Here is an 18536-nt window from a genome sequence, read left to right on the forward strand (position 1 = left end):
TGTACATTATTTCATCTGATGTACCTAAAAGGCTTTACTTTTATGCAGGTGAGTTAATTACTATTGCTGTGCTTACTAAGCCAAGTAACAGCTGTGGTTAATCACACGAGCCCAGGTCTAGTGTCTCCAGAGCTTTTGAACTTAAATCAGCTTAAAATCTTAGGATGTGTTGTTTAAGTTAAACCAAGGCAGCATTCTGATGTAAACAAGCCATTACAGCTGGTCTGCAGCTTGGAGGAGTGATCAGTGTCCCGTAAATTATGCTCTGAGGGTAAAAGTGCTACAGGTGGGCTGTGTCTGGGAAAGCTGGTCTCAAGATGTGTGTATGTAGTGGGATGACCAGGGCTTCCTGGAAGAATCACAGCTCAGAAATTCAGCTCTTCTGCTTTGCTAAGGCAAGAAGTAGAAGGTGGTTGGTAACATCTTGCTGGGGGGGTGAAGTGGTGGTTCAGCTTGAAATGCTCAGCTAACTTGCTTTCAGATATTCCAGACTGTTTTTCAGAGACTCCTTCCTTATAATCTTTTAGTGTGCATGTATTCATGCCGTGTGTTTATTATAAATTATTATGCTAATGTCTATTATAAATTATGATGTTGATGTTCTCCGTTTGAGTAGAGTTTTATTACTGGAGTTCCCAAAATGCTGTGCCTGTGTTTAACACAAATGATTTGACTGAAACTCCAGTCATCCCTGGGGCAGGTTTGTTTACCCGCAGTGCTTTACATCTTACAAGAAGGAAAGGAGATTAAGAGGTTTAAGCAAGATGAATTTCTCCTAATTTCACACGGCCCCCAATTAAAACGGTGGCAGTGCCTTCTCCCATATCCACAGACCCTCATCTCTGTGCAGAAGAAGGTGTTTGTCATAACAGCTACAGGGAAACCTTTAATTAGCTTATTTGTGCTCAAAATGCAAACTGAGACCTAATAATTCTGCCAATTGCTTTCTTGTGCTGTGAGTGCCAATTTCCAACCTTAGGGGAGCCCACACATGCATCTGTTGGCTTCGTTTCACATGTATCCAAGAGCAGGAAAATTTACCTTGCTGCTGAGGCAGTCCAGGAGAATGGAGGGAATGCTTGGAGTCAGGCTGGCTTGCTGCCTGCTGGATTCTGTGAACTTCTTGTGGGTTATTGCCTACAGGGTAGCAACAAATAATTCAGGTGATAGTGCAAACCATTGCTGCACCTGGCCAAAACCCATCTCTAGGATTGAGCCACCATAAGGAGATGTGCAGCACCAATAAGGACATTGGAATATCAGGCTGCAACTGCAGCATCCCCTTTTTTCCTCCAGTTATTGTGCTTTCCACCCCACGGTCGGAATGGCTGATGGATCCTGGTCAGCTTCCTGGAAAAGAAGCGTATTTTCTTTCTCTGATGGATGCAAAGCACAGAGCCATATGGCTGGATCTGCACTGTGCCGGGGGCGGGGGAATAATCCTCTGGCACTTATCCTGCCTGTGCAAGGAGCTCACAGCCATCTCTTCCTGCAGGTCTCCATGCAGGCAGTGTGACTCCCGTTGGGAGCAGCCCTGAGGAGGGGTAGTTAACCCTGTTAACTACAACATTCCCCAGCCAACACTGAGCACCATCTTCTGCTTTGTACACTCTGGGGGCTTCTGCCACTCCACCACCTCTCCCTGGCCTCATGGCTCTACAGATTAACCCACAGCCAACAAGCACATTTTACATAACACATACTCTGCTGCTGAGGGAGAGTTTTACCTGATTTTTTTTCCCCCTTTTCTTATCAATGAGGGGAGATACGAGCAATATAAACCTCTTGGGATCAGACGGTTTCAGAGATCAGACATTTGAATGTAGTATTTCACAAGCTGCTTTCCCATTTTGGTATGTGCTGGCTCTTCCCTCTCCTGCCCCCCCATTCCAAGTCTGGAAAGCTAGAGAGAGAGAAGCCCTTTTCCCCTCTTGGCCAGGATGCTGCTCAGCCATAGCACATACTGCCAGATTGCTAACATATGGGCAGAGGGCTCAGCCAGAGTTTTGAGAGGCTCAGCCCTTGGCAGCTCGTTCCACACTTTCCTGTCTCTACATTCAGGAAATGAAGTCAGAGTGTTGATATAAAACAGGCTGGGTTGAAAACTGAGAAGCTGGAAAGGCTGAGGAGGGGGACTGGGAAGGGGGAGGTGTGGGGAGATGGGGAGCTGCAGGGGCTCGTTGCAGCGTGTCTGCCTTTGTGGCTTCTTGTGCCAGTGTCCTCCATTTGATTGCTCTTGCTGCCTCTGAGTCGAGGACTGATATTTTTGTGCTGGCAGACAGATATTTGTGTCTTTCCTCATGGAAAGATCAGCGTGTGGAGATAGTGTTGTCTTGGTCACGTGGCAGCATTTATGTGAGAGCTTGGAAGGGGTGAAAGTTGAAACTCTGGCAAAGAGTGTGTTGTTTCCATATCTGGGACACGGAATTCCCTTAACTTTTGACTTCTTTTCCTGAAGAATGACACCATTGCGAAATTTCTATGGAATTCTGTGGTTCTGATGCAGAAGATTTTTCTCAGTCAGCTTTAACATCAATTTTTTTCTCTTTTTTTTTTTTTACTAGCCCAGAGACTGTGGGATGAATTCAGGGAGGTCCAGTTAAGTGAGACTGCAGTGGGGCTGGTCTGGCTTGCCCGGGGACTCAGCAGTTGGTTTACTTCACTTCTAGGTCACTAGTTCAGCCTAAATCAGCACAGAAATAACCCAGAGTAATAGAAAGCCGGAAGCTGTTTGTGGCTTGCAGAACCTGAAGTGGTCTGTGTGGCTCAGAGACCAGCACCTGGCTGACAGCAGGATGTGTGCCATCAGAAACTTGTGCCCACATCTAATCAGAACTGATCAGTAGTGTTAAAAAGCCCGGGGAAATCTGCTTGGAAGAGCTCTCCTGCTTTCATAGCCTGGCATGTCTGAGAGTCTGGCAGCTGCCCAAGTGATCTCTTCTATTTTCTGGCTGCTGGTTTTTGGGATATTCTTGTTGCACACATTTTGTAGTGCATTGGTATAGTTTGATCTTTGGGGTATCTCTGAACTGTGAAGTGCTGGTATCCTTAACAATCTCAAGTCAGTTTAACTAAAGCTTAAGAGGATGTTAGGCTGGACTTGCCATTCTCTGGGTGTTTGAGCTCAGCAGCTCTGTCACCTTTGCCTGCTGCTCTGCCCTGCCTGTCCTTCCTGGACAGCTCTTCAGGATCTCTGTTCTGTGACCATCTTTGTTTTCCATTCTTGTTTCCCCTGAGAGCGATCATGTTTTGTTTTTTCCTGCCAAGAAAGGTCTACAAACACACCAGATCTCACAAGGGGACAGTCACACATGCTTGCTTGCACACAGAAGTGTGCTTTGTTTTTGTTTTAGTCTTGGATAGCTGCATTCTGCCTTTTGGAGACCGGTGTGAGAGCTCCCTCTCTTGTTGTGTTGGGGTATAATTCCCAGCTGGAACAGGATGCTCCAAATGTGGGCTTTAAATCAAACTCCCATTAATTTGCTGTAGATCCAGATTTGAGACTAAGAAGAAAGAATGATTTCTGACTTGCTTTCTGAATGCAAATGTAAAAGTTTAGATCGAGTTTTGGTTGGGGTTTTTTGGAGGGTTTTTTGTGATTTTTTTGTTGGTTGGTTGGTTTTGAGTGTGTGGGGGTTATTGGTTTGGTTTTTTTGTTTATTTTGTGTTGTGGGAGGTTTTGTTTGTTTGTTGGGTTTTTGGTTTTTTTTTAAATGAAGATGATACCTAGGGTCAAAAATAAAGGTTAGTGTTTGGATGCCTTGTTCTCAGTTTAGCTAGAGAGGGCTGGAGAGTTGTGGGTGCATTTCCTCTGAAACACAGCATGCTTGAAGCTGTCTCAGTCTGGGCACTGAATTTCAGGTTTTTGCCATTCACCAATGGTAAACTGCCCATTTTTTGAGCTTCTAATCATTCAGAATATGAGGTCCCCTTCTCCCACAGACTTTAGAGAACAGAGGACCTGGCTTTGAGGATGATATGGAGGCTGTGGGCTGATGCTTCTGTCAGAGTAGAGGCTTTTCTGGAGCAGTGAGTGACTTGTTACCAATTCCCTTTTCAGGAGAAGGAGAAGAAGTACATGTTACCAGTGGATAACCTGAAACTGCGAGATGTGGAGAAGGGGTTCATGTCTAGCAAGCACATCTTTGCTCTCTTCAACACTGAACAGAGGTAGGCTCCCATCTTGACACATCCCATCCCTGCTGAAACCAGGGACAGGATTTATGTAATATTAGATAGGAGAGAGTAGGGATGAGTGTGTTTGGGTATCTGTCCAGGACAAATGTGTGTATCCTTTCAGGACAGTAATTTTTGGAGGAGATGGGGGGGCTTCTTTAGGAGTCTTGAATATAAACCATTTTTTTGCCAGTGCATGGCTTGTGGTGTGACTATACCCTTCAGCTTTTTGGTGTGGTTACCTGGGTCTGGAGTATATGTTTATAATCACAGTGTTCTTGGTGAGTGACTAGGGAAAGGCATAGGAGACAGGGGACCCAGGATGGCTGGAGAAGTCCAGCAGTGAACAGGATTGAAAAGGGAAACTCTTTCAGGCCCTGTCGAAACACACAACTGATTTGGGGGCCGTCAAACCAGCTCAAAAAAATTAATTCCCTTTCCCTTTTTCAGCGTCATCATGAGGATGCTAACAAGGGGCTGAGTGTCTCTGTCTTAAAATGACAGGAGGATTCCCTGCTCATTGATTCTCTTTGTCAAATATGGGCAAACCTCTGAATTGCACTAGGGAATAATAAAAGGTGTGTTTTTCAGGAATGTTTACAAGGACTACCGGCAGCTGGAGCTGGCCTGTGAGACCCAGGAGGAGGTGGATAGCTGGAAAGCCTCCTTCCTTCGTGCAGGAGTGTACCCAGAGCGTGTTGGGGTAAGTTCCAGCCACAATAATGGGATGGGGAGGAGCACAGCATGTATCTTAAGAAGGATAGCTGCATTCCCCATGTTAAAAATAAGTCTGTGGAGGTTTTATTTTTTTTTTTTTCCTGAGCTGAGAATCTTTTAGAACAAAAAAAAAATTTTTGGTATGTCCTGGTGCTTCCTTTAAGGAAGCTTGGCATAAAGTAGGAAAAGTCTGTATTGATAAACCCCTCTAGCTGTCTTGTTTTGTGGGCATTAAATTCCCAATATTAGGGTGACATTTAACTTCCTGAGTACTAAGTGATATGTATCTACTGAGCAAAGGCACCATTCCCTTTTGGTAACACTTACTGTGCAGCCTTGTTAGGAACTTCCTGGCTTAGTGGTTGTTCTCCCATTCCTTCCTCCAACCAATTAGGAGGGAATATTTCTAGAATTTTTCTTTTGCTTGGTAGATACCCTAATTATGCTACTTTGGCAAGAACTCTTATCTCTTGTCTTTCCCTGTCCCACAGCACTTGCTGTCAGCATTTTGCTCTGCTTTAAAAGTATATTCTAGACAATTGTGGTATTTGTTTCTGTTCAAAGCCTTTCCTGTTCCTGCATGAGAGGAAGCTGCTATAAATAGTTTTCCCATTAGAAAAGTGATAATTGTTTTTCTGTTTGTATTTGTTGCTTCTAATAGGTTTCTTGCATTCACCTTTCCTTTTACACTTGAATATTGTTGGTTTTTGCCTTAAAGCACTTCCTAACAAACTGATATGATCTTAAAAAAAGAGGATTAGGAACTGGACCTTAAGTGACATGACTTCAGATTGACTTTGAACCAAACTGAGCCTCTTAACCACAGTGGCCATGTGCCACCTATTGGTGTGCAAGTGGGGGGGTTTGACATGGGAACACTGATCCCTGTCCCAAAACCCCATGTAAGGAATGACAGGTAGACATTGCAGGTAAGTAAATTGTCCTTTGCTGATAACAATATGGTTTCCTTTACAGAACATCCCATTTTGATTTTCAGTTTAGCTAAACAGTTCACTTGTTCCTCTTCCAGGGTAATAGAGGTATTGATGTATTTTTAGTGGGATTGGTCTTTTGCTTGTCAGTGCTATTATGGGATCTTCACCAAATTCTGAGACCAACTAAAAGTCATCTTTTATTTTTTGTCCCTTTTTGTTTTAATTTTTTCCATGTATGCTCAAACTGGCCTGCCAGGACAAGGACAAAGTAAGTCTGACCCTCTCTGCCTGTGTTGCCCCCTGGGGCTCTCACCAGATAGTTCTCTCATTTTTTTTTCTCCTTTTGTCACCATTTCCTGAGAGGCATTTGCTTCTTCCCCCTCTTTGTACCCTCTGCTGGATTCCTGCTGTCTGTTTCAGTTCTTGGTTTGAGTTTTCCTTTTTTCTTTTTATTCCTCCCTTTTTGTATGACTTCTGAATCTTGGTGCAAGCTTATTTTTGGGGATTTTTTTACCCTCTTTTTTTTTTTTTTAAGTTGTCCTGCTTGACATCCACTTCCTTTACTTTGTTTCACACTGAGACCTTGCATTCCTTCATTATGTAAGATCTTCTCAGGAAAAGCTCAAATGAACAAAAGGATTTGCCCTTTCTCTCATATTTTGGTCCCCAAAACAAAAGAGAAGCCATTTCCTACGTGGCTGCAGATTGTTCAGACTAGGGTGGTTTAAAACAAAGATATTTCATTATACAATCAAGGGGGTTTTTAAATAAACACTGAGGAAGGCAGCAGTCTTTCACCCTTGGATGCTTTGAAATCGATCCCCGGTGGATGCGCCTTGGCGACTGCTCGCTGTCAAACAGCACAGTCCAGGTTTTGCCTTACAGAATAAACAATGTGTTTCAGGCAGACAGGAAGAGATTCATCTGCTTGGTGTGAAAGAAAAGCTGATTGTAATTCACAGTGCAGGACTTAGAGTTGAAGTGATCGGGACAGTTTTCTAGGTTATTGTGGTCAGCTGAGATGGGCAGTTACTTCACTTCTCTGTATCTGTTTTCTCATTTGTATAATGAGGGTAAAGATGCAGCATGTGAGAGAGCCTGTGAGGCTTAATTTATGCTGAGTGATTCTTGGGTCTTAACTGAAGCTGGGCATGGAAAACCCAGCTCAGATGAAGAACCTTTCAAGAAGCTGTGAGCAGTAAAAGTAATAACACAGCTTTGAGTATGCATTAGAGCCATAACCTGTGGATGCTGATCAGGGGTCCCTGTTGCCTTTCACCTTTGTTTAATAACTTTCTACTAAAAGAGCAGCTTTATTGTTAAAGCTCCTCAAATCTGAGCTGGAGAAGTCTGTACAAACTGAGCTGTGAATTGAAAATCACAGCTCAAAATGTAAGTTTAAATAAGCTTTATTTATTGCATGTGCTTCCTGCCTGTTCCCTTCTATTCTTCTCTCAGCTCTCATGAAAAGCTAATTCTGTGTTACATTTGAAGAACCAATCTGTTTCTCCTTTTCTCTGCAGGCCAGTGAGGCAGAGGAGAATGGAGGAGACAGTTTCATGCACTCCATGGACCCTCAGCTGGAGAGACAAGTGGAAACAATCAGGAACCTGGTGGATTCCTACATGGCAATTGTCAACAAAACCATCAGAGACCTCATGCCGAAGACAATCATGCACCTCATGATAAACAATGTACTTATCACACTGGGGTCAGTGGAGAGAGAGACAGGGGAGGGGAAACATAGGGAGGGAGAGGAAGAATGAAGAAAAACGGGAAGGAGGAAGAGGTGGGGACAGAATTAGTTGGTTAGGAGTGTTCAGGGGGAAATGGTGGAAACTGATTCCCTCTCTGTGCTCGTTTACAGACCAAGGACTTCATCCACTCGGAGTTGCTGGCGAACCTGTACTCGTGTGGGGACCAAAACACGCTGATGGAGGAGTCGGCGGAGCAGGCCCAGCGCCGCGACGAGATGCTGCGCATGTACCACGCCCTGAAGGAGGCCCTCAACATCATCGGGGACATCAACACCAGCACCATCAGCACCCCCATGCCCCCACCGGTGGACGACTCCTGGCTGCAGGTGCAGAGCGTACCGTCCGGACGCAGGTACCTGAGGCTCAGGGGGAGAGCCCCGCAGCCCTGCCTGACGCCTCTTCAGAGCCTCCTGCTGAGACAGGGAGTCCTCCTCTTCCCCTCTTCTCCCTGTGGACGAAGAGCTCTGGGTATTCCTGCTGGGAGGCTCCTAGGGCTGTGTAGGGCTGCTGTGTCTTCGCAGAGGCGTTGGAACGTTCTAAACCCTCAGGTTGGATGGGGTTGACGTAGCTTTGGAGGCAGCCTGGAGCCTGGCTGGGCCCTTGAGAGACAAAGGGGGGGATGTGAAGTGATGTGACACTAAAGAGGGTACACTGAAGGCAGCGTGTGGGGACCTGACAGGGCAGAGGGATCCCAGGGCTGTTGTTGCAGTTGGATGCCTCTGCTTGTTTTCCAGGTCTCCCACGTCCAGCCCCACTCCTCAGAGGAGAGCTCCGGCAGTGCCGCCCGCCAGACCTGGGTCTCGCGGACCAGCTCCTGGGCCACCTCCTGCTGGTGGGTCCACGCTGGGTGGTGCCCCCCCTGTGCCCTCCAGGCCAGGTGCCTCTCCTGATCCCTTCGGGCCCCCACCTCAGGTTCCTTCTCGGCCTAATCGTGCTCCTCCTGGTGTTCCCAGGTAAGTCCTGGCATGCTGCTCCTCGCAGGTGGGATATGTTCTGGTTTTGAGAAGGAGCCTTGGCAGCACTTGGCCTGCCTGGGCCATGGGAGGAGAATGGAGTGCATGGTGTGGGTACAGCCTTTGGATATTTCAATTGGATCCAGAGGCAGGAGCATTGTTTTCTATTGACATTTCATTGTACAGATAAGGCAATGCCAAGGCAGCTTTCAGAAACAGAGGGGCAGCTGCTTCTCTCTGTAAAAATGGGGGAGAGAACCTTGTACCTGAGGGCTTTAAAGCAATTGTACCAATGCCTGTGGTCACAAGATAAATCACAGGACTGAAGTGACATTCCCCTCTGTGTAGGGCTCCCAAAGTCTGAAGTTGCCCCTTTTCTCCTGGCCCAGAGTTCTTCAAGGTGAGTTGGAAGACCTTCATCAAAGCTCTTGAGTTGCTTTTTGGCTACGAGACTGTCACAGTATCACTGGCAGGGAAATTAATTCTTAGGCAATCGTGTTGCTTCTGTAATCAACTGGAACATTTTCCAGTCTAGAGGGTTCAAATCACACAGCTTTGCTTTCCCATTAGAAAACTCATTTCCTTTCCTGTTCAGTTACTTCAGACACACTTCAACATAGCAATAAGGGATTATCCCCTGTGCAGCTGAGCACGTGTTCCTGAACAGGACTTAGGAAGCAGTCTGGAACCAGGAATGCTTTTATGTTGGGTACTTAGTCTCCCTTGAGGAATAGAAAGTAATTGTAATGTAAAGAAGAAACATAACCAGAAACTCCCCAGTGACATGCCAGAGGGAACACTTCCCCTGTGGAAAACACCTCTCCAGGGGGTGCTGGTGGCACAGGTCTGAAACCTTACCATTTTTTGTGGAAACACCCAGCCTGTCAATGGGTGGAGATGGTGTGTGGCAGAGGGGATTTGATCTTGCCCCAGCTCATACTTGGTGCCTGTTTGGAGGGAGGTGTTCTCTGCCAGGCTGCAGTTGGCCTAGAGGTGGATGAGTTCAGAGAGGTTTATAGACCAGTTTCTGACTCTGGTGTGTGCAAATGGTTTTACTTTCTTGGTGCCTCTGCCCCAGTCCTTCCTATGCACCTTGATGCAGCTCCCACAGTAATGTGTCCCCACATCCCTCAGTGTTGCCCCAGAGACTGTGGTGGCACCTTGGATGTCAGCATGCTTCTACTGTAGATTTTGGCTCTTGCTCCTTGTGACCCTGCTTTTCCATGTACTATTTCTTTGTGGCTTTGTTTTCAGTATACTTATGCTTCTTTCTGTCTCCATTCTCTTCCTTTCACCCAGTTTCATTTCTTCACTCATGAAAAATATTCTATATACCTGACCATTGTGATAGGATTCCCCAAATGGGCTCAAATTGATTGGCCTTTTTTTTGAAGAAACCTTTCATAGCTTATCTTAATGGCTTTTCTGCCTTTTGCATGAGGTAGAAGGGTTTAGGGGAAGGTAGGGCACAGCACTAGAGCAGAGGAGGGAAGTGTTTCATGCTTAACTGAGCAACCCCTTGGTTTAGAAGGAGAGATGGTAGGTTGGATTGCATGCTACTGACTGCCCTGATCTGGAGTTGAGAATGTAATTCCAGAAGCTGTTGAAGTGTGATGCTCATTCTCTGATCCCCCTCTCTGATTCTTCCAGTTGTTCATAGACTCCTCCGGATCCTGATACCAGCTTGTCATTTGAGTTCACTGATGAACGGAGAATTTCCAATGACAAGGGACTCTTTCTCTTCCTCTCCTGTATATAGAATAAGAATGTTCCCTGCTAGCACTTGGACTCGGGTCCTTCTGCCATGGGTGAACGAATGCCATCTCCATTGTTGCTTTTTTAATACCCATCTTTCCCTTGCTAACCAGGCTGTGCAGTGTGTGTGTGGGTGGGTGTGTGAGGAACAAAGCTCTTGTGTGGGATGAGTGGGCTTTGCTGTGGGGTTTGGTGTTGTGAACTCAAGTGCGTGGTGGTGGCTGGGTGTACTTTGTGTGCACACTGATGCCTGCCTAGAAGTTTGGCAGTTTTGTGCTTCTGGTTTGAGCATCTGATTTTATGAATGATCAACTTACACAAGTGTCACTCTGCTCCTTTCTCATAAACATAAGTGTATAGACACATGTCTTCACATATAAACACCACATGGTCAATTTTTTTTTATTTTTTTTGTTTGCACAGAGAGGTTTTCCTGCATATAATTAAGGACACTTAAAGCAAGGCTTGCCATCCTGCCTCTGTACTTAGCATTTATTCAGTCTGCTGTGGAAGTCCTTATTGCCAAATATATAATTTTGGGAGTTGAAAGTTACAAACAATCCAAGGTACTATCTGTGTGCAATGAAGGACTGCTTTCAGGATTTGACCTGGGGAAGAAATCTGTGAAATTATTCCTCCAGATATTTAGGCTCTTCAGTTTGGTAAAAACTGTAGATGAAAGAGCTTAGGCAAGCTTGAAGGAGAAATAATAAAGTTTAAGTGAGAATGACTAAACTGTTGAAAAAATGTGTTGAAGGCATTAATGGGTTCTCTATTTTTTGGTACATCTAAGGAAAAGGATGTGAGGGCTCAGCATCACTTTGAGCAATAACTTCACACAGATGTATGACTCAAATTATTCAAGAGGTTGGAGTAGCTGATCTCATGATTTATGACCTTCAAAATGTAAGCTTTTACCTTCCTGTCTTTTTGGGTAGTGCTGTGGACTGCAGGTTATCTCCCTTTCCTGAGCTGTTTGTTTGAACTCTGGCATTTAATATGGGCAGAAAATAGGAATCCTCAGGGAGAGACAAGCCCAGCTACCCGTGTCCATCTGGTGGGTGCTGAGACACAGGTGTAACACTGGTCTGAACGTCAGCCTGGGTGTGTGAGGGACCTGGTGGGTGAGTGTGAGAACAGATAGATGGGCTTTGACACACCCCTGTGCACCACTGGGTCTGGATGTGTGCAGAGATGAGGCTGTGAGTGTGTATGTGTGTGTGTGCAGTCCCACCCAGCAGTGCACACTTGTGTTCTGGAGGGGGACATGTGTGTCCGTGCAAGCACATGTGTGTGTTCCACCTTCCTGACAGTCTGTGTGGCCTCTGCCTTGCCCTGTCTGAACTGCCATGTTGATTTCGTGTTGTCTTTCAGAATCACTATCAGTGACCCCTGAGGACTGGCAGCCACGGTACGTTCTGCACTCCCCCTGTGATGCATGAGCTGTTGTGTCCCCACCCTCCATCACTCTGCAGCTCACCTCTGCTGCCCAGTTCTTGTGTTAGTAACAGAGTCCCTTGTCCAATGAACCACCTCTGCCAGGATCTCATAAAGGGAGGAGTCTTGAACAGAAAAACTGGCTGATCAGAGACAGAGCAGCTGCTTGAGCTGCAGGAGCTGGGAAAGCCTCAGTATCTGATTTAAGGTCACCAGAGGGCCCTTTCTCTGCTTCTACGTAGAGGAGGTGGGATGGGGAAATGAGCTCTGGCATCATCCAAACTCTGTGTCTTTCGTTTGGCTTATATCCACACTGACTGGGAGATCAGCTGAATAAACTCTGGTATGATTTGGTCTGTCAGCTGTGTTAGGATCAAGACAGAGGCTTGGGGAGCTGTTAGTTCAGACTCCTCTTCTTATATTCTAGTGTCTGGCTGGAGAAGTACTCCCATCCTCCCTGTGTCCCTAGTGCTTGTGGAAGTCAAGAGGAGTTTGGGTCATTAATATCAGGACTTCCATGTCTGAGTGCAGGGTAACTCTGACATTGAATGTTCCCTATTATCCTTGTGTCCCATCATCAGTTAGAAGTGAACTCCCTTTGCTTGTTCTCCCCTCGACCCTTTACCTTCTAGGTTACTCTTCTGCTTCTATTCAAACTACCTTCTCTCCTCTGTCTCCTGCCCCTGCAACAGGAAGGGTTTAATGATCTGTGTCCCCCCCAAACACTCTGCCCTGAGCTCCTGCCTGTTTTCCTTTCCTCTCTCTCCCTGCATTTTGCTGGTTGTACTGGTTCAGTGCAGGGTGCTGGGGCAGGTGTGTGTACGTGCTGTGTACAGCTCTCCCTGTTAATGCTGAGTGGGGGTGTGAAGAGGGACATTAGCAAATTGTCCTGAGTCTTTTCCTTGGGAACCTCCAGTCCTTACTGACAGGGGGTACAGAAGGCAGAACAGGGCAGATGTGGGGTTTTTGGGCTCCTTCTCCCTTTCTCTGTGGCTGTTTTGTGACAGAGGAGTGGAGCAGCAGCAGCTCCTGCAGACTCCCTTTGCTGCTGGTTGTGGCAGAGAGAACTGGGGATGAGAGGCATGTGCTGAAATCCTGCCTTAATAGGACAAGCAGAAGTTCAAGCCCCTGTTCCAGGGGCAGGGAGGGTCACATCTTGCAGTAGATGGTGTCTGTTACTGCTGCACAGAACTGCAGTTAGAGCTGAGAGCTGCCACATCACATCAAACCGATGCAGTGGTTGCTCATGATTGGCATCTTTGAGGACGTCATCCCTCAGCCCTCCTCACTGATGACACACTGCAGAGGTGTTGGAGCAATCAGCAGTGTCCTCCAAAACTCTGCCTACTGCAGGCATCCCTGACAGCCCTGGAAATGTGCATCCTGGTGAACAGCCTCAGGAAGGAGCCTTGCTGTTGTCTGTACCTCATTATGGGGCATTCTGTTCTTGATCTGGCATAAAGAGCACCAAGGAAATAAAAATGAAAAAAAAAAAACCAAAACAACACCAAAAAACCACCCCCGAACAAACAACTCAAAAAATTACACCCAAAACCTTTTGCAGTCCAAGGGAATAAATGTCATGTTTTACCAACTCTGTTAGATCCTTATCAGCAGAACTCCCTGTTAGCCCAATGGTCCCTAGACATGATTAGCTCAGTGTTCTCTCTGGGTATGGCCCTGAAAGACTGACTCCAAAGAATGTGACAGTCACTGTAACTCATCTCCTTAGGCTCCTGCCAGGACTCAGATCTTCCTTTTCATATACTGGAGACAGTCACAGGCTTCCCTGTGAGCAAAACTTTTGTTCCTTGTCCTGAGAGAGGAAAGTGACTTTTCAATGATAGAAAAAGGCTTGACTAGCAATGAAGTCAGACTGAAGGAGCATTTCAGGGGTAAATGTTGCCTGAGAGACTTCCCTGTCCCTTTTGGTGCTGGGAAACAGTTTTCAGCCTTTTCTAACCTTACCAGGCAGATTCTGCAAACATCTCCAGAAAACCTCAGGAGAAACAAAACCTGTAAATTTAAAAAGTTGACAGCCCCTCCCTCTAAAATGCTTTGAGTGCTGAGAGGAATAAGTGTCTGCAAAAATCAATCCTAGTACATTATGAAAAAGCAGCCCATCTACCTGCAAATTACTTGTACTTCAAGTGGCCACTCTTGCCAGAACACGACATAATCTGGTGACTTCGGGCATCCTTTTCACGTAGACCCACAGAGGCTTTTAGCACAGCCTGTCCAAACTCCTGAAATGCAAACAGTCTTTCAACCTTCTCAAGAAATGCCTTCTAATGCACGTGATGATGCAACAGCATCTCACTAAAGCTTGAGCTGAAGTTCTGTAAGGTTTTAATTCAAGTGCTGTTGCTGTTCCAGTGAGAGTAAAGCCATCAAAGGGTTGGCGTGGCTGGACTTACACTGTGAGCACCCTTAGAGATAATGCACAGATCCCACATGTCATTAAGCTTAGGGTCACAGATCCCCCAGCTGTAACATCCCATTGCAGTTTTTACTTCTGGACAATAGTATTATTTCAGCATCCTTCCAAGGTGATTGTAATTTCTGGGTTAGAGCAATCCCATTGTTATTTGCTGTACAGGAGCAGTAACTTGATTGCCATACTGATAGTGGGGTCTTGCAGTCCCCATTGACATTTTCAGTCAAGGAAATAACATTTGAAAGTGGCTTTACTGTCTGAAGCTTTTTTATTTTTATGTATTATTTCCCAAGGCAAGGGACAAGTGGTTGTAATTGTTTTGAGATCTGGGGCTTAATAGATCTGGAGCAATAGGTTCTGCTGAGGTTTAATAAACAGGACTGGAGAATTGTTCTGGTTAATTTGCTAAGATGATGGAACTTGCCCCAATTTTATAGGGGTATAACTCCTCTGGTACCAGTGTGATTATAGATTTGCAGTCAGTGCAAAACAAGACTTGTCTGCTGGTGCAAACATCCTTCTCCTCTGCTGCTCTTCCCTCTCTCCCCTCAGCCCCAGTGTCAGGGGAGGGCCTTCATTTCCAGCAGTCAGTTGGTTCTCTGTAATCTAAATTAAAGCTTGTCAGTGTAGAATTGAGTCTTTAATTCTGGGACACCTGGTCTTGTATGATCAGTGTAAGGGCTCCCTTCAATTTGATCTGTATGCTGTTGGATTTTCTCTTTGCATTTCAAGCAGTTTGGACCTTAAAACTACTCTGGCTTGGTACCGAACAATTTAGTCCATCTTAATGAAACACCATCAAGTTTGCAGACACTGCAGGGAGCACACTTTAAAGGAATACCACAGATTGGACTCGCTGTCTTACAGAACACATGTTTATTTATAGACTTCTTAAAGCCTGCATTCTGAGCCTGAAGTAAATAAGTAATTTGAAGTAATGAGCTGAGAGACATGGCAGGGGTGTTGTCTTGTATTTTTTGTTGTGGCTTTTTTCCGCCCCCAGTCCCTTACAGGAAGGAGAGCCTAGAACACTTAATCCATACAGAGGGCAAACACTTAAGTTGCTCCCCATTTACGTTGCTGAAGTACCAGCAAAAGAGCTGGAACAGAAGGGAGTAGCAGTAGCCAAAGTTCCTTTTATTGAAGTAGAAGCTGCATTTGCTGAGCGCCAGAACTAGAAAACTGAAATGGTGAGCTTGGCCCTGACATCCAACATCAGTCTCCTGTGCCAGAACAGGGAATCTCAGGCTTGCAGTAGCCTCAAGGGCAGGGGAAGAAGGTGCTTCTCCAAACCAGCCAAGAACCTCTGCTAGCAGCACGTCTCAGAGGGCCCCATCCATGCTGTGTGACCGTCATGTGCTTGATACAGGAGCTCACTGTTGTCTGTGCTTCTCCACACTCATCCCGGAGCCAGTGCACTCACTGGCAGTAAATCTCTGCACTTCCAAATTTCAGAGGGGAAGCAAACCTGGCTGTGCAGGGGATTGCTTTACAGGTGATCTGTGCCGTGCAGAAAGGCCGGTGCGAGGCCTGGTGCGTCTCCCGTGTGGAGTTTGTGCCTCACGACAGATTCTCTCGCTGGCTCCGGCGAGGTGGAGAAGCACCACGTGTGACCGTGACTGCGACTGCTGTGCTAACCACAGTGTGTGTTCTCTTGTTTTTGTTTCCTGCTTTTTCACAGCAGAAGGGGCCCCGCCTCACCTACTCGACCCACCATAATCCGACCGGCCGAACCGTCCCTCTTAGATTTATAACTTGAGGCTGTAGACAGCTGGCGACGAGCGCCGTGCCGGCGGCTTCCCCATCCCACCCTCCCTTCCTCAGCCACAGTCACTCCTCTCATCCATCCCACATCTCTGCCTCCCGCCACCCCCTTCCCAGTGTGTTGTAAAAAAACACTAGTGATCGAGCTCTTCGTCTTCGCTCGTGCGTCCTGTATTGCTTTGTGAGCGTAGAGTAGCCTTCATTCAGTGGCATGGATCCCTGAAGTACACAGGCTCCTTGGAGAGATCAGCCACAGGGACACCCTTAAGTCCAAGTGGTGGCTGTCCATCCAGTAATTCCATCTGCCTGGATAAGTGTCCTGCCTGCACCACTTAGTTGTAGCACCCAGGACTGATCTGTAGCTATTTTCTTTTCTTGTAGTTAAGACAAAGGTGTGACTTAGGGGAAAAAAAAAAACACATGCTGTCGAAACACGTGACACCGTTAGGAACAGATTAGATGTCCTGTGTATTAGTTTGACTTCTAAGGTGCAAAATTTCATGTTGGGAACAGTGCAATCAACCTTTTATCAAAGTGAGGCAGGGAGGGGGGGAATGAATGGATCTAGTCCTGCTAGAGTGAAGTCTGAGATAGCGCACACACCTCAGCGTGCAGGAGCACACAGACCTGCTCGGCTCCCCAGGGCTGGGGAATTCCTGCTGGGGACACACTGGCTCCTGCCAGCAGTTGTCTTGCATCATCATTTTTGGCTGACTTTCCTGACACCCCAGCGGGGCGAGGGGAATAGACACGCTGCTCCCCCCTTGCACACAGACAGCCAAATGTTTCAGGGAGTTCGCTGTGTGATGTTCTGTTGAAAATATTTCTGCTTTGAATAAGCACATCTTTCAGTGTTTTTGGGGTACTGTGGTGACTTTCTTCCGTAGCCTTTTTCTTGCATGTGGATGGTACGTGTTTGGGGAAACTTGTAACCGTTGTTGATCACAACTCATCTTAAGGTTTGGTTTTTACTCTTCATGCTACATGTATTAAAAAAAAAAAAAATCAAAAAACTTGAGAATTAAAAAAATATATCAACCCTGTACATCTCAGATGTCATGTCTCTACCAGAGCTGAATGAGCCACCTGTGTTCCAGGCTTTCCTCCAGGCCTGATTCACGTTGAAGTTCTCTCGTTTCAGTGCTATTGCTCTTAATTTCTGTTGTGGATCCTCTATTGTTCTGATGCCAGTTCCTTTCTGTATTTTAACTATTGTTTTACTACTTCTCCTCCTTTTCCTTCCCTCTCCCTTTTTCTTTGTTTTTTCTTGTCTTTAACCTCCAGCCGGCCGGGTAAGGCCAGTCCCGCCCGCCCGGAGAGCCCAAAACCACCATTTGACATGTAGTCCTGCTCCCTCTGAGACTCTTTGCCTGCTCTTAGCTGTTCTGTCCTGGAATGGTCTGACTCGAATCTCACACATGGCTTGTTTTCTTTGTAATTTGTGACACACACATATCAGATGTGATTGTAGTGAAACTGTTTTTTGGGGGGGGGGGGTTTTTTGTTTGGTTTTTTTTTTTTTCTTTTTTCTTCCCAGCTGCTTAAAGGAGTTAAACAAGTATATTGTAGTAATGAGAAACATATCTTTACTGTTATAAATATCTATAAATATATATATAAGATGAAAAATCTATATATGTCCAGGTGTTTAAAGCCATTTGTGCTTCCATGTGAATTTTAGGAAATACTCAAGTAGGAAAAGAATATCTATATACATATATATATACACAAAGACATCCAAAAAGTTAACCAAATCCCAATGTTGAGTTTTTGAGCTGATTGTTAAATTCTCTGCTGTGTGCAGTTGGGTTATTGTATTACCCCAGACTTGTGGGTGAACTGTCTCAGTGCTGGTAGTAGCTGTGATGCAGTTTGTGATCTACCTGTCACTCTCGTTTATTGGATGAAATAAACTCTCATTTCTGTATAATGAAGGTCTCCACGACTAGAATAAAACCATCTCTCTTTCTCTGGGTGATTTTCAAGCTGTGTTTGATTATAACCTAATCTTTTCATCCCATAGAGTTTAACGAGCTGTACATGCAAGCAGGTGCTGTCACTAATAGGGAAGGTGGAGAAGATCTGCAGCAACAGTGGTGTCCAGGAGCTGCAGTAGAGTGAAACAGCTTGTCAGGTGCAGAAGGTAAATCCCTTTGTAGGAGAAAATTTGTGGAGGTGCTTCAGGGGTGGGACATACAGGAGGTGGGAGTTTTGCACACAGATTGCTTCTTGAAAAGCTCCTTCAAGATTTTATTCATAGTAAGCCACTGATGTGGGTTGAGTGAATAGACTCCCTCTCCAGTGATTCCTTCCTGACTGTTCCATCTATAGGTATTGCTTGCCCTACCCTGTCCTCCTTTCCCCCCCCCCCCCTCACTAGACCGGTCCATCTATCCCTGGTGTTACACACAGGGCTGTTACATAGTTTTGCCTTCAAAAATATTCTTTATTTATTCAAGTCAGTATATTAGAGCCTTATGTTGCAAAACTAGAAACCTCTAATCTGATTGTCAGGGGTCAAGTATGTTCTGATGAGAATACCAGCTACCCTGCCCAGGCAGGATAAATCCTATCCCCTGCTCCCAGCCTCATCCAAAGTGTCCTT

General features: G+C 45.9%; 1 protein-coding gene across 29 annotated transcripts in view; it reads left to right on the plus strand.

Moving 5' to 3' along the window:
* The window catches only part of DNM1 (dynamin 1), a 66716-nt gene extending 48816 nt beyond the window's left edge, over window positions 1-17900 (plus strand). For 4 of the 29 annotated variants that reach the window (XM_064677009.1, XM_064677015.1, XM_064677008.1 and 1 more), the window contains 7 exons: window positions 4061-4170; window positions 4768-4879; window positions 6085-6096; window positions 7352-7522; window positions 7696-7937; window positions 8320-8538; window positions 15849-17900. In XM_064677009.1, the coding sequence (XP_064533079.1) occupies window positions 4061-4170; window positions 4768-4879; window positions 6085-6096; window positions 7352-7522; window positions 7696-7937; window positions 8320-8538; window positions 15849-15921 (939 nt within the window). In that variant the 3' untranslated portion in view covers window positions 15922-17900. Of the gene's footprint in view, window positions 1-4060; window positions 4171-4767; window positions 4880-6084; window positions 6097-7351; window positions 7523-7695; window positions 7938-8319; window positions 8539-8886; window positions 8939-10188; window positions 10290-11667; window positions 11705-15848 lie in introns of all 29 variants that reach the window. The other 25 variants (XM_064677021.1, XM_064677019.1, XM_064677014.1 and 22 more) reach the window with 21 other exon arrangements.
* The last annotated feature ends 636 nt before the right edge of the window (window positions 17901-18536 follow it).

This window comes from Pseudopipra pipra, chromosome 20 (genome assembly GCF_036250125.1).
Source record: "Pseudopipra pipra isolate bDixPip1 chromosome 20, bDixPip1.hap1, whole genome shotgun sequence".
Lineage (NCBI taxonomy): Eukaryota > Metazoa > Chordata > Aves > Passeriformes > Pipridae > Pseudopipra > Pseudopipra pipra.